This window comes from Trichosurus vulpecula, chromosome 3, assembly GCF_011100635.1.
Source record: "Trichosurus vulpecula isolate mTriVul1 chromosome 3, mTriVul1.pri, whole genome shotgun sequence".
Lineage (NCBI taxonomy): Eukaryota > Metazoa > Chordata > Mammalia > Diprotodontia > Phalangeridae > Trichosurus > Trichosurus vulpecula.
In genome coordinates, this window is record NC_050575.1 from 378,932,290 (window position 1) to 378,946,445 (window position 14,156).

The 14,156-nt window shown below is 39.9% G+C and overlaps 1 protein-coding gene across 6 annotated transcripts in view; it reads left to right on the plus strand.

Annotated features, from left to right (window-relative positions):
• The first annotated feature begins 735 nt into the window (after positions 1-735).
• The window catches only part of CBFB (core-binding factor subunit beta), a 101,168-nt gene continuing 87,747 nt past the window's right edge, over positions 736-14,156 (plus strand). For 5 of the 6 annotated variants that reach the window (XM_036751999.1, XM_036752002.1, XM_036752004.1 and 2 more), the window contains exons 1-3: positions 1,183-1,591; positions 1,875-1,961; positions 9,568-9,684. In XM_036751999.1, coding sequence (XP_036607894.1) covers positions 1,514-1,591; positions 1,875-1,961; positions 9,568-9,684 — 282 coding nt within the window. In that variant the 5' untranslated portion in view covers positions 1,183-1,513. Of the gene's footprint in view, positions 772-1,182; positions 1,592-1,874; positions 1,962-9,567; positions 9,685-14,156 lie in introns of those variants that run through there. The other variant, XM_036752001.1, reaches the window with a different exon arrangement.

Consider the following 14,156-nt stretch of genomic DNA (forward strand, 5'->3'; position numbering starts at 1 on the left):
CTTCATCACACCCTCGATGGAGTGGTTTGTCAGCCCATTTCACAGATGTGGAAACTGAGGCATGGTGAAATGACTCATCCAGGGTCAGGGAGCTAATATGTCTAATGTCGGATTTGAACTCAGGTCCTCCAGGCTCCAGGCCCTGCACTCTATGTATGCACTTGCCACCTAGCTGCAGGACATTAACAGCTACTGACCCCACAATGGGATGGAATTCCCCATCACTGGAGGGAGTCAAGTAGAGGCTATACAGTTCCTCGTCAGGGGTGTGGTAAACAGGTATCATACTTTGGGTGGTCAGCTACTGTCCTCTTGAGTCCCTTCCAGCTCCAGGATAAGCCAGACCTTCGAACACCACCGCACCCAAGTCCTGGGCTCTAGGCATACCACAATACTGCCCAGACACAGTCCCCGTGAGCTGTGAGCCAGGGGGGGCCGAGGGGCATCTGCTCCCGACCCCCACCAACATCTAGGCCTCTGCCCACTCCCTTGAAGCCCGAGAGCAGCGTCAGCTCTGTGGTGTCCTTGGGCCAGGAGGGGCCTTGCTCCGACGGGCTGCAGGGGAACCCCCGCACCAGGAACACGCGCCTGTAGCCCGGACCGGCCAGAGCGGCGCATGCGTGGCGGCTGGAGCGTTATGAATGGTGTGACTTGTTTGCCAGGAGTTTGGGAGCAGGTGGGCAGGGTGGGGCGGGGCGGGGCAGAGAGGAGGTGGAGTCGGAGTCCGAGAGGGCAGGGCTGGAGGAAGCAAGCGCATTATAGCTCGAAAAGGTGGGCGAGATGGATGGGCTGGGGAGGGAGGAAAGGTGGGGGTGGTCAGAGGGCGCGAGCACGCGCGGGGAGGGAAAGGAAAGAAGAGGAGTGTTTCCCCACCTCGTACTCCCCCCTCCCCGGGAAGTGGGCGGGGCTTGACTGCGACCTGGAGGGGAGGGAAGGGGCGGTGGGCAGGGTCTGAGAGGGAGGGAATGGAAGATGGGCGGAGCCTGAAGGGGGTAAGAGGGAGGAGAGAGTAGTGGGCGGAGTCTGAGAGGGAGCTAAGGCAGGCGGGGCTTGAGCGGGAGCCCGAGGAAAGGAACGGGCGGGGGCGGTGCCATCGGGGAGGAGGCGGAGCCAGCGCGCGGGCGCGGAGGGGCTGGGGGTGGGGGGAAGGAAGTCACCGCGGCGGCGGCGGCGGCAGCGGCAGCGGCGGCCGAGGGGGCGGTGCGCGAGCTCAGTCAGTGCAAGGAGCGGGCAACGGCCACGGCGGCGGCTGTTGAGGCGCCCCACAGAGCCATCCCCATCCCCATCCCCACGCGCGGGAGCCGGCGGGGCGCGCGAGAAACAAAGGGAAGCCCCGGGGCAGGGGCAGGGGCCGACCTCGGAGCGCCCGCGGCGGCCGGGGCGCAGCGGGAGCCCGACTTCAGGCTCCGACCTCGGGCAGGCAACCCGTCGGCGAGCGGGCGCCAGGCTCGTCCTCTCCATTGCCCCGCCGCCACCGCCACCGCCCCCGACGGGCCGGCCCCGGGGCGAGAAGATGCCGCGGGTCGTCCCGGACCAGAAGAGCAAGTTCGAGAACGAGGAGTTCTTCAGGAAGTTGAGCCGCGAGTGCGAGGTGAGCGGGCCGGGCTGGCGGCGGCTCTTGCGGGGCGCGGGGAGGAGAGGCCCGGAGGGGGGAAAGTTTGGGGCTCTTGTCAAAACTCGTGTCTCCGCAACTTCCTGGGCGGTGGCGGGGGCGGTCTCCGTCCCCCTGCCCTCCACCCCGCGCGGGGCCCCGGGGGGCGCCGAGCGATGCCCTGCCGCGTCGCCCCGGCCCAGCCTCACCGCGCCCTCTTATCTGCGCCCTGGCTCGCTCCTGCGATTTGACTTGTGATTTCTGGCCGCTCTGTCGTCCGCAGATTAAATACACCGGCTTCAGGGACCGGCCGCACGAGGAGAGGCAGGCGAGGTTCCAGAACGCCTGCAGGGACGGGCGCTCGGAAATCGTAAGTGTCCCCGAGTCCTGCACCCCCTTCCTTCCTTCCTTCCTCCCCTCCTCCTCCACCTTCACCACCCGCCGGGTTCCCGCCATGCTCCTGCAGACCCCCACCAAGTGCTGAACGTTCGGTTTTCAAAATTTCCAGTCTGGGGCAGTTCTCCTCCTCCTCGTTTATTACTTCTTTTAAAAAAAAATACATCTATATATACATATACCTGTTGAATTTCACTTCCCTCCAGACTATTAGTGGAAAACGTAGTCCAACGCTTCTGCAACCCGGAACTGTGCGAAGCTGTGAAACCCGTCGTACTTCCTATTCAGATTTTGAAAATATGAAACCAGATACTGACTAGTTTGTGTTTTAACAAGGAGACGGTTTCCCTGTTGCCTCCGTGTTTGCGGCCGTGTTTCCTAGGCGCTGCCTAATAAACAAGTTTGCCATTGAATCCCTTTTTAAAGTGAGTGAAGGGTATTAGGCACAACAGGAGCCAAGCTAAACAAAGAATTGATATTTTCAGTCAGTAGGGCAGGGTAGTATTCGGGTAAGGTTCTGTTGATTTAAGAGGAAGAGACCCTTTTGTAATTCGTGGGTTAGGTAATACTTTGAAGGTTTCTAGAGGACCGTTCTATTATATATTCACCCCATTAGGTGCTAAGCTAGGTATCTAGCCTAGAACCTTTTGTGATTTGGGAGCCCTTTATTGGAAAGGATTCTGGAAGAGAATCCCTCACTTAGAACTGAAAAACTAATCTCTAATCCAAATGTCCCCTTTAATGAAGAAGTCATTTCCATCCCCTAAAGAAGAAAGTATTTGTATACCCTGGGTCTATTCGTGTTGTAAACATGTAGAAGATAAAGACTACTGAGCCTTGGAGTGATGGTATTAATGACTCATTTGTATAGAATTTAAATTCACTTTACATAGAACTAGAACCTCAGGTGGATCACAAGCACCCTATGAGATAGGTATTAGTCTACTTCTCTCCACTTTAACGATGAGGAAACTAAACCTTAGAAAAAGGAAGTGACTTCACACAGTCACCCATCTAATAAGTGTCTCCAAAGCCGGTGCTTTTTCTACTGTACTCTGCTGCCAGCTCCCTTCTGGTGTTAATAATTGTTGAGGATGGATCATTTAAATCCACAGGTCTTCCCCAAAATGTCCAGAAACCTTGATCTCCTCTATCACCCACTCCACATATGCCCCCAAACTTTCATGCCTTACCTTTTTAATTGCCTTCATGAAAATAGAGTTAAGTGAAAGAGCATCAAGGAGGGGCAAGTCCATAAGAACAGGATGAGTTAAAAATGGGCTCAAGGCCAAACTGTATTAATTATTATTGGGGAGAAGGGGAGTAGGAGGTACAGATGATATCACTACAAGCTGCTGTAGCTGGGTTTAGGCCTCTCATTCGTGTTTCTACTCCAGTTGGTGTGGTTGAGGGTGCTAATGAGCAGTAATAGGGCTTAGTAGACAGGGGAGGGGGAAGCCTTAGACCTAGGCCCTAATAGGTTATTTAGTACTGATCGTAGAATCATCAACTATCAAAGCTGGCAGGAAACTTAGAGCACATATAGTCCAACTCCATTTTACAGAAATAAAAATTGAGGTCCATACAGGTATGATGATATACCCAAGGTCACACAAGTAGTAATAGGTGGGTTTCATATAGATCTCCTCACTCCTAGGCAAGTTTTCTTTCTACTAAACCATGCTATCTGTAAACTTTGAAAATAACAAAGACACACTCATCTGATATAGTTAAAACTTTAATGGGAGAGGACATAATTTTGTCCACTTCATCATGTGGAAAAGACAACCTTGTACAACTTAGGTTAGTTAGGTTAATTAGGTAAGAAGGGACTGCTAAAGAAATTACAAATGTGTCCTTTTAATCTCATGAAGAATTTATGAAGTTCTGCCATTTAAGGTGAGGTCAAAAGGGAGAAATTTTGCAGTATTTGGGTATGGTGGAGAAGGTAAATTAATCTTAAGGTGCAGAATTTTGGAAATGATAGAACTATCAATTTTGTTTTTTCACTGACTTATTAATCTCATGAAAAGAACTTTATTTTACCTCACTGGAACCTATAGTCTTTCCAGAATACTGCATAAATGAGATCTATGTATTATTTCCCATCCATAAAATGTGGAGAGTCCAACCCTCCCTATCTCATGGGATTGTTGTGTGAATAAAAGGAGCTAGTTGGTGGAAAGCACTTTCAAAAATAAAAGCCCAGTTATAGGACTGAGCTACGATGTAGTGGGAAAGCCCTGGAATGAGTCAAGAAATTTGTATTCTAATCTTGTCTCACACTCGATCTGATTCTAGTCAAGCTGCTTGTCTGGGCCTCAATTTCCCCAACTATGGGGGAGGGGGAACTAGAGCATCTCTTAAGTTCTCTTCCAGCTGTAAAGTTCTCTAATGTGCATATACTTAATATGTTGACAAAGATAGCATCCTGTAAGTATATGGGACCATCTTCATAACTCTGCTATAGGAGTTAGGATTAACGTTTAACCTATAGACCAGTCATGTTATGTGAAACTTTTTGATGACTACTCAATTATAGTACAGTTGGAATTCTCAACATGCCATCAACCATTTTCATTCTTAATTTTTTTTGGGGGGGGGGGTAATATTTCCACTGAAATTGTAGGTCTTCTTTCCCAAAGATATATCTGTTATTATTTAATTAGCTTATAGCTATGTTTTAAGGGTATAAGTTGACCTAAAGTAGATCCTAATCATCTTAGTAAGCTATGTTATGATTCTCCTCTATTTCTTTTGAATTTCTCTTTCTAGAGATAAATCAGATTTTTCTGATTTAAAAATTATAAGCCTCTTCAGTTCTAATAAAATTGCAGGAAGATCAGAAAAAGTAGATGCAGTTTATAATTTGATGCTTATAAGGAGAAAATAATTAAGTTAAATATTTGATTTTGTTGAGTGATGCAGTTTGTATATTTTGGGACTAGTTTAGTGTTTTTTTTTTAATTCAAAGAAATAATTCTCAACATGTTTACTACTATTAAGGGTTATATGGCAATTTACATTTTAAAAATATTCCAAGAAAATTGTTAAAGTTCATTTTGAACTGAAATTTGAACTGCTCATCCAAAACACACATGTATGAGTGGATTTTAAAGGCTTCATATATTAATTTTAATAATGGTATCCTAGGTTCTGTGGTACCTATTGGCTCCTGTGATTTTTGATTTATGAAGAGCTTATTACAAGGGAGGATTCTTTGGAGGGAGAAGAGCACCATTGAGAAGTGACAACATTAATAAAACGTTTAATAAAACAACAGCAATGAAAAAAAAATCCAGCATTTGTCCTCTAACCATCTGGCTGTGGTTTCTTAGGGGTCTTTTCCCCCAGTATAAGAAGAGTGATCATTAGTAATAGACTTATTAGTTAATGTATTAAATCACATAACTGCCTGACACTACTCTAAATTCTGCTCCACTTACTGTCTTGGTGAATGGCAGCTCAAAGCAGGACGATAGGAGCAAATGAGAGAATTTTTTGATATTGCTGATGAATTTTATTAAAGGGTATAAGGCATGGTGATGTTGTGAGACTTCTGCTCTCTAGGTTCCCTCGGAACAAAAATAGTGAGGAGAAAAATAGAATCTATGAAGCAGAATTTATTCCATTTCTATTAGGTTCTTTTCAGTGATGATTCAGGGAAAAGCTATCTTACTTCCTAATGCCCGTTTGAATGAACATTGGTGATTTATACCTCTCATTGGTTGTGAAACCAGAAGCAGGGAACATTTTAGAGCCAGAAACTGAGACTTATTTTAAAGTTGAATCGCAAAAGTCTATATTGCGGTGGCTTTATTTGGATATTTAAATTTTAGACCCTAAAACTGGATTAATACTGGGGGAATCTTCAACTATTTTGATTTGTTTCTCTTGACATTTTGGTATACTGCTTGTAAATTTTTAAGTCTAGACTGGTTTATTTTAACCATCTTCTCTGCATGTGGAGGGTTAGGAGAAGGAAGATTGGTGAGAGACTAGGCAGAAAATTTTTTCCTGAAATTAGCAGTTAAACAAGAGTTAAAGTGGTGAATCTATGGACTATATTAATCTTTACCTGGCAGAGACTGTCAGGTGGGATCCGTTGGAATTACTAGACAAGCCATATTAATCAAGTTCCATTTGCTAAAATTGCCACCTGTATTTGCAAGTAGTATTGGAAGACTAACATTAGTGAATATTTAATACTGTCTGTGCTTTGAATAAAATAATAGTAATTAAAAGCTGACATTTATATGAGTTTTTCAAAACTCTTTACAATGAAAATCTTCCCGTTTGCATTTTTTAGGATGCTGAAAGTATTTTCTGCTTTCATCAGGCTTAACAGTTAGGGTACATTTTGTGTGGACCATTGTCCATACTTCCCATGTATAGGGCAACTAGGTGGTGCAGTGGATAGAGCACTGGCCCTGGAGTCAGGAGAGCTTGAGTTCAAATCCAGCCTCAGATGCTTGACACTTACTAGCTCTGTGACCCTGGGCAAGTCACTTAACTCATTTTCCTAGCAAAACAAAAATCAGTCGGGGTCCATTGGGGAAAAGCTAAAGAATGGTGTAATCTTGAAGAATGACCACAATATTGAGACGAGTGTTTAAAATTGTATTATCTGTTCAGATAAAGGATCTATACGTGGGAAGAGAATGGGACTTTGCAGTGAAAAGCCATCAAGGGGTTCTGTTAGTAAGCAGCATTTAGTTTATGTTCTTAAGTGACAGACTTAAATAGTATAATAAGATCTGGCAGAGATGTCCCTTGAGGAAATTTGTGCTTATAGTATATACATATATATAGATATATATTTAAACTGTCTTAAAATTGTGCTGCTATAATGGCAGCCATAAAATCTATTGGAAATCCTTTCAGTGAACTATAGTTATTGTGCCATCACAGAAGATACAATTTCTTCCTTACACAAATGTCAAAGCAAAAGCATAACATTTTTTAAACGGTGAGCCTTGATCTTTATTATAATAAACCAGCCAGATTTTTTAAAATTGTGTGATAACATTGGTACTTTTATGCATAAAAGTCACTTTTAGTTACTGTCTAAATGTAGTGAGAGTGAAGAATCAACATACTCTGTTTAAAGGACTTAGTCATCTCAGGACTTCATAGGATTTTGAGCTGGAAGGACTTTAGAAATTCTTTTCGTTCCATAGATGAGGTAACTGAAGGCCAGAGAGGAGAGTGGCTTGCTTCCAATTGAGTGCTAGTGAGAAGGAAACTGAGACCCAAAGAAGGGACATAACTTGCCCAAAATTACACAGATTTTCAGTGGCCAGACCCAGGTCCTTGACTGTATTGGTTCTTTCCACTTGACTTTTTTTAACCAAATTATGCATATTTTAATTATTAGGTAATTTTTTTTAAAAACTTGTTTCGGCTCATTAGAAATGTGATAAATTTCAGTCTTAACTAGTATGATATCTTGGAAAAATGCTAGAATTGGAGTGGAGACCTGGATAACCTCATCTCCAATGCTAGTGATTTCCTTAATGTAGAGAACTCTCTCTCTCTCTCTCTCCTCATCGTAGGCAGGCACCTTCTCTGCAACTTATGGTCTTGGAGAATTGCCTAGAGCACAGGTGTCAAACATCCTGCCAGAATATACAACACCACTGAGTGTAGCAGGAACCAGATTAACATGTAATTAACAAAATACAGTAATACCTAGATAATATGAGTATGATTTTCTAAGGCAGCATATGGCCCAGAGGGACCCTTACCTACCGTTTAGTGACTTCCTCTTCTATGTGAGTTTGACACCATAGGCCTAGAGTACTAAGAGATTATGGGACTTGGCCAGGATCACACAGCCATTATGTTTCTGCAACAAGACTTGAACCCCAGGTGTTATTGGCTTCAGGGTCAACTCTGTCCATTAACCATACTGCCTCATCCACCATATGGGAATAATACTTGTATGACCACCCTTATAGTACTTAGGTTATTATATGTTGTTTCCAGCATTTGGACGTAAGTTCCTTGTGGGTAGGGACTGTCTTTCTGCTTGTATTTGTATTCCCAACCCTTAGGACGGTGCCTGTACACAATAAGTGCTTAATAAATGCTTGTTGACTTGTCATTATAAAAACCCTACTAAAATAAGGGGCAACTCCTGAACTAGAATACTGAGAGTCAGACTGTGTGAGTTGGAATCTTGACCTTCCAGCTGTCCATGTGGTCTTGGACAAGTCACCAGATCTTTCTGGGCCTGTTTCATCTGTAAAATAAAGTTATTATTGGACTAGATGATTTAAGGTCCCTTCCAAATGTGAATGTCTCCTATGAGCCTTTTGCATCCAGTTTAAGACTATAGTACCTACTTGAAACCAAATTTGAGAGCTTTGCTTAGTTCCTTACTGAGAGAGAGAGAGAGAGAGAGAGAGATCTAATCCCACCTAGTGATTTTATTCAGCTAGTGGAATTTTCATTTGGATGCTGGAAGTGTGTTTACCAAAAATATGTTCTTCAGGTTTGGGGTTTTTAATAATTATTCCACAGGTTAGCCGAAAGAAGTAGGGTTGGTGTTGTTTCTACTTTGATTGTCGGAAAATTCACTCATACAAAGCTAAAAGTCAAATTGTTAAAGATCTCAGAACATAAGATGTTGCTGGCTAAGCCATCTAAGCGGTCTTCCAACTACAGTACATGTTGGCTGAATATTCTGATAGTTATGGTCTCACATTTCTCTCTCCCCATTATCTCCTGTTTTTCATCTTTGAAATGCTTTGGGAGATTATGACAGTTCCTGATTATCTAAGACAGTTTCTTTCAAGCATTAACATTTAAGAAATGAAAATGTTTTATTTGCATCTCAGTCTCTTGCATTTTTAGCACCTGAGGACTATCTTGAAGTACATTGTAAGTAGGAAAAGCCCTGGATTTAGAATCAAAGCCACTCAGTTGAAGATGTGGCTTTGCTAGGCAGCATGTGTCACCTGGGCAAACCACTTCATCTCTCTGGGCCTCAGTTCCACATCTATAAAGTGAGGGAGTTCAACTACTTGATCTCCAAACTCTCTTCTAGTACTAATCCTCTGATCCTACTGTTAGCATAAACTCATGGAAGCCAGAAAAAAAAATAGAGAAATGTCTTATTTACAAATGCTTTAAAGCCAAACAAAAAGTTTTTGGAAGTGTTTTCTTTTTAAATCATAGCATTCTGTAAAAATCTATTTCTTTTGATCTTGAGTGATTTTTTTGTGTGTGTGTCATAATTTTGTATTTTAAAAATAACCATTTTTAAGTGTAGGGTTGATAGCCTTTAGCTCAAATTTTGCAACATGAGATTCTAACGTCAGCAAAAACTGACCTGAAAGAAAGTATTGATTCCATGTCTTATTTTATATCTAAGCAGCCAATGGCAAATGTCGTCAAAATGGAATCAGATGTTTGTAACTTAATACTTAAGAAAAATGATGAGTGTGTGTTTTTGACTTTAAGTATTCTTTTTGCTGCCTGGCTTAAGACATAAACTGATGTAAAAATAAATGACTGCTTGCATAATTTATGTAATGTCTTGCTCCTGATCCTGTTTGTATTGATTTTTCTAAAAGGCTTTTGTGGCCACAGGAACCAATCTGTCTCTCCAGTTTTTTCCGGCCAGCTGGCAGGGAGAGCAGCGACAAACACCTAGCCGGGAATATGTTGACTTGGAAAGAGAAGCAGGCAAGGTAAGAAAAATTTCTTTGCATTTTAAAATAATTAGTTACGTGACTATAGATTGTACCTTTTTATAAGGAGATCACAGATCTAAATAGACAGGCACCTTGAATGTCATTTTGTTGCAATGAAAATGTCTTGTAACTTTCCTGTGTTTTCTAATGTTACCATTTGTTATAAAAACTTATAGCCCACAAAGAATTCTGTACTGTGCCTTCCCATACATGTCATTCAAAACTTGGTCCTTTTCAATATGTTACAAAGAAGTTTTTCTATATTTATTAACATGTGTTTAATGAAATTTGTAACTCCAAAGTTTGGACTTGAGAAAACTGTGGAGAGTTCTGTAGCCTTTGGAAAATGTTTGCTCATGTACAAGTTTCAAATACCAGTTGTTTAAACTTTGGTTCATTTTGATTTATACAAACAAAAATATCTATATTATGACAGATCTGTATATATATAAAAGAGAGTAAGAAGAATCAACTATTTTTACATCATTTTAGTAAAATGTAAAAATGCAAAAGGAAATTTTAACTATCAAGTGAAAGGAGCAACTTAAACGCTGAGGGAAAACATTGTAAAAACATAATTTTGAATGTTTTAAACTTCTTGGTTTTCCTTCTCTTCCCCTTCTCCTCCACCCTCTCCCCCCCCCCCCCCCCCCCCCCCCCGCCTTTAATATTAAAGAAAACTTTCAGGAAGAGACAACTAATTCAATTGGGACCTTAATGTTATTTTAATGGTAATAATTGAGGTGTGAGCCTTGGATATGAAAATATAGATGGAAATATTTTGAACAGCAAACCTCTACCTAAAATCTGTGTTGAAATGATCTCAGATGAATTTTTAAAGATACATACCTTAGGTTTGGTTGATCTTTGTTGGAGTTTGTTTCACTTATTTTGCTTCAATCATTGATCAGTAAATTCCAAATTTTATACCAAGAGTGTATAATTTGGCGGTTAGCATAGTGTAGATTAACCATATTAAAATTCTGGAAACCAAATTAAAATTATTCCCCAAATAATCATTGAACTGATCTTCTGTGCAGAATTTCTCAGCTTTTTTTAGATTCGATTTGGTCCTCTGCCTTTTATTTTTTTTTAATTCAGTGACCTAGATTAGTTTTTCTCTATAAATTTTTGATGTGTAAGAAAGCTGTCATTTTTCTTGCAAGAAACAGAAACTTCTCAGTGTTCCTTTGAGAGTATTTAAGCATTAAAGTATACTAGGAAAATCATTTCTCTGCTTCTATAAATGTAAGGTATTATATAGTAAAGGTCTTTATTTTTATGAAACTTTAGCTAAATGTAGCCTATGAGCTTTTTGTGGTTGGCATACCAAACTGAACTTGATTTTTAGATTTCAGTGAGAGAAAATATTTTACTAGTTTAGAAAAACTGAATGATACAACAAATTTACTTTCTTCTTGTTTACTTGTTAGCGTTATCTGTATTGGAGAAACTAAAGCAAATAATTGCTTTTTTCTTATTTCATATTACAGGTAAGAAAGGGAATTTAGATGATTTATATGAGTTTTGGTTTCTTTTGTACCCTTTCTTACCCTTTATGTGTGAAGGTTTAGAAATTAACCTTTGTTTAAAGATTTAGTTGAAAGTTGCTTAAGTGATTTCTAATGTCATTAAGAGGTGGACAGTCTAAATTTCCTTCAAATTTTTTGTCCTAATTTAAACTTAACAAAAAATTTAAATAATGGGACAGTTGTTAACAAACCTTCTTTTCCAGTGATTTCCATTATTCTGTTTTATTTGCTACTTTAAGAAAGGCATTAACCAATTTGAGGCTAAATTTTTGTAGCTTTGTATAACACTTGGGAATATTGATTATCAACCCAGAAGCACAGTTTTCCTGGACTAAAGCCATCAAGCTGTTTTCAATTATAGGAACAAACAGTGTTGTCCAAAAAAGAGATGAATCTAGTTTTGTAATATATTATCATTTTTGATTACCTGTGGAAAATCTAAAAAATAATTTCTCTTAGTTTTAGGATGGTATATTTGCATTATTTATTCACTTATTTACTATGGAGTGTCTCTTCTGGAAATTTTCTACTTTGCAAAAAAGAAATGAAACCATACTATAACATTTAACCTAAGAGAAGCTAGAAGCCTATGTCTTTTTCTTATCCTTTATATAGACTAGTAAAAGTCCAAGTGACTATGCTTTCAGCTACCACGTTTTACACACAAACTGAGAGGACCAGAGATAGGAAGGGACTTGTCCAAGATTAGACAGTACTATCCTCAGACCAATACAGAAGAACAGCCTAAAGTAGAGCTAGTCTTTGTCTTTAAACTTAACTATTTCCAATTTTCCCAAGGCAGGAGTACAATAGTTTGAGTTTTTTATTTGGGGAGAAGCTTTTTTTTTTTCTTTTCTTTTTTTTAACTTAAAATGCCTTTTTTTTTCCCCAGAAACTACTAGTCTAGAGAAAACCAGTTTAACAGAAAACTTAAGGAAATTCTAATTATACATAGTATATATAACCAATAAGTGAAATAGCATATTTATTGCATAAAATACCTAAAACATATTTTTTATATATAATATCTGGTTTTTGGCCCAGCCTAGTTAAGTTCAGGGAGGCCCATTACTAGTTTGGCCACAGGCTGTTGCCCTTTTTGTTCCCTAGCTACTCTCCAAGTCTCCTCTGCTCCCACCCCAATCTCTGCCCCCCCCCCCCCCAGCACTTAATACCTATTTGACCTTTGGCAAATCATTTCAGTTCCCTGGGCCTCAACCTCTTCAGCTATAAAATGCCAGGGTTGCTCTAGATGACTTCTTAGGCCCCTTCCAATCCTTGATCTTCAATTCTATTTTCATTAGTGAGGATATACTCACACTGACCATAGATCCTTGAAATCTTAAACTGTAGAGTTTGTCTTTTTTCCTTAAGGAATGGAGAAGACAGATGTATATGCAGGTCATTTAAAATGACTGAGTTTGGAAATATTCTACTTTGAGTAGGTATGACTATGTTATTTGTATGTTTAAACAGTTTACTAAAGTATTTTCTTTACTGAACAGATGTGGAGTATTAAACAGTAAGAATTGTTGTATGTATCATGGTGTCCTGATCTTTATAGCTTATGTAAAATTAGGTAATTTATGTAGGTTTTTTTTAACCTCATATAATATCTATAAATAAAGAATTGGAGTCTTACTAGGTAGGATATATTGCAATTAGTTCAGATTTCAGAAAATGGCCTAAAGTTTTTCTGTTTGTTTTCGCTATCCCTAGAGTAAATAAGTAATTGTGGAACTTGTCCATTATTCAAGAAATGTTGAAATTATTTAATTATGCTTCCAGATATGACAGGGTGAGTTTCCCAGTAGGGTTGTGCTATGCTTCTTGTACAAAATTAAAAGGACAGTTAGAAATGCTGTTAAATTATGTGTTTACATGTAGTTATTGTATACTGCTGAAACAAATTGCATTTAAAATATGCTTTTGTACAGATCAGCTCACACTTCTACCTTCCTTCCCCCACCATTCTGTTTACCCTTTTATGGAATCATATCAAACACAAGTAGAATGTTAAAACACTAAGTAGGAAAAAATCAGAACATTGGAAACAGATGTAAGTCATATTGAATATTGAAGAAGGTAATTCAAGTTGCTCTATCTAAATAGACTATTCTAAAAGGATTGGTAAAAGAAATTCTGTGATGGAAGCTCCTGAGACCAATGAAATCAAGGTCAGATACAAAAACTTTTTTCCCCAAGTGTATGTAGATGCTGTTGTAATTAATAAAATATAATTCATCAAAACAAAAACATTCACCAGGGAATTTTAGGGATTAAAAAATAATTTAGCCCTTTCGTTTTATAGCTAGAAGTTAATAGAGGTTGTCACTGTACCAAGTTCACGTAACTAGTTTGCATCAAAATCAGGATTAGAACTTAGGTCGCCTGGTTCCTGGTCCATTGCCCTTTCTGCTTTGTATTAGCGTAAGCAAAGAAGTCTAGAAAAAACTTTCCACAGGTTTGCCTTAATAAGTAAAACTTCTGACTTGTCATTTTGCTGATTTTGGTTCTCCTCATTAAGGGAAGCAACTGTGTCTAAGGTAGTTGGGGTTTAATATAGAAACAAACCTGATTTTTCAAAGATGTGTATGCAGGCCATTTAAATGGAGCTGTAGGAGGTAATGTACATAAACAGGGACTCAAACCATGCATCAAAATTGTTGATAAATGTGTGATCTATTTGATAAATATAAATGTGAAAAAGTTGCAGTTTCTCCCAGTGTTTCTATATCAGAATCTGTCTTTCATATGGAGGAAAGAGCACTATGTTTGGACTTAATAGACCTGAGTGTAAAGTCTAGATCTTTCTACCTTACCTCCCTGATCATCACTGTCTTCACCTATAAAATGAGGGGGTTGAATGAGATGACGTTTAAGGTCTTTTCCCACTTAATCAATTATCCATTGTCAAGCCCACAGACTCTGCTTGAC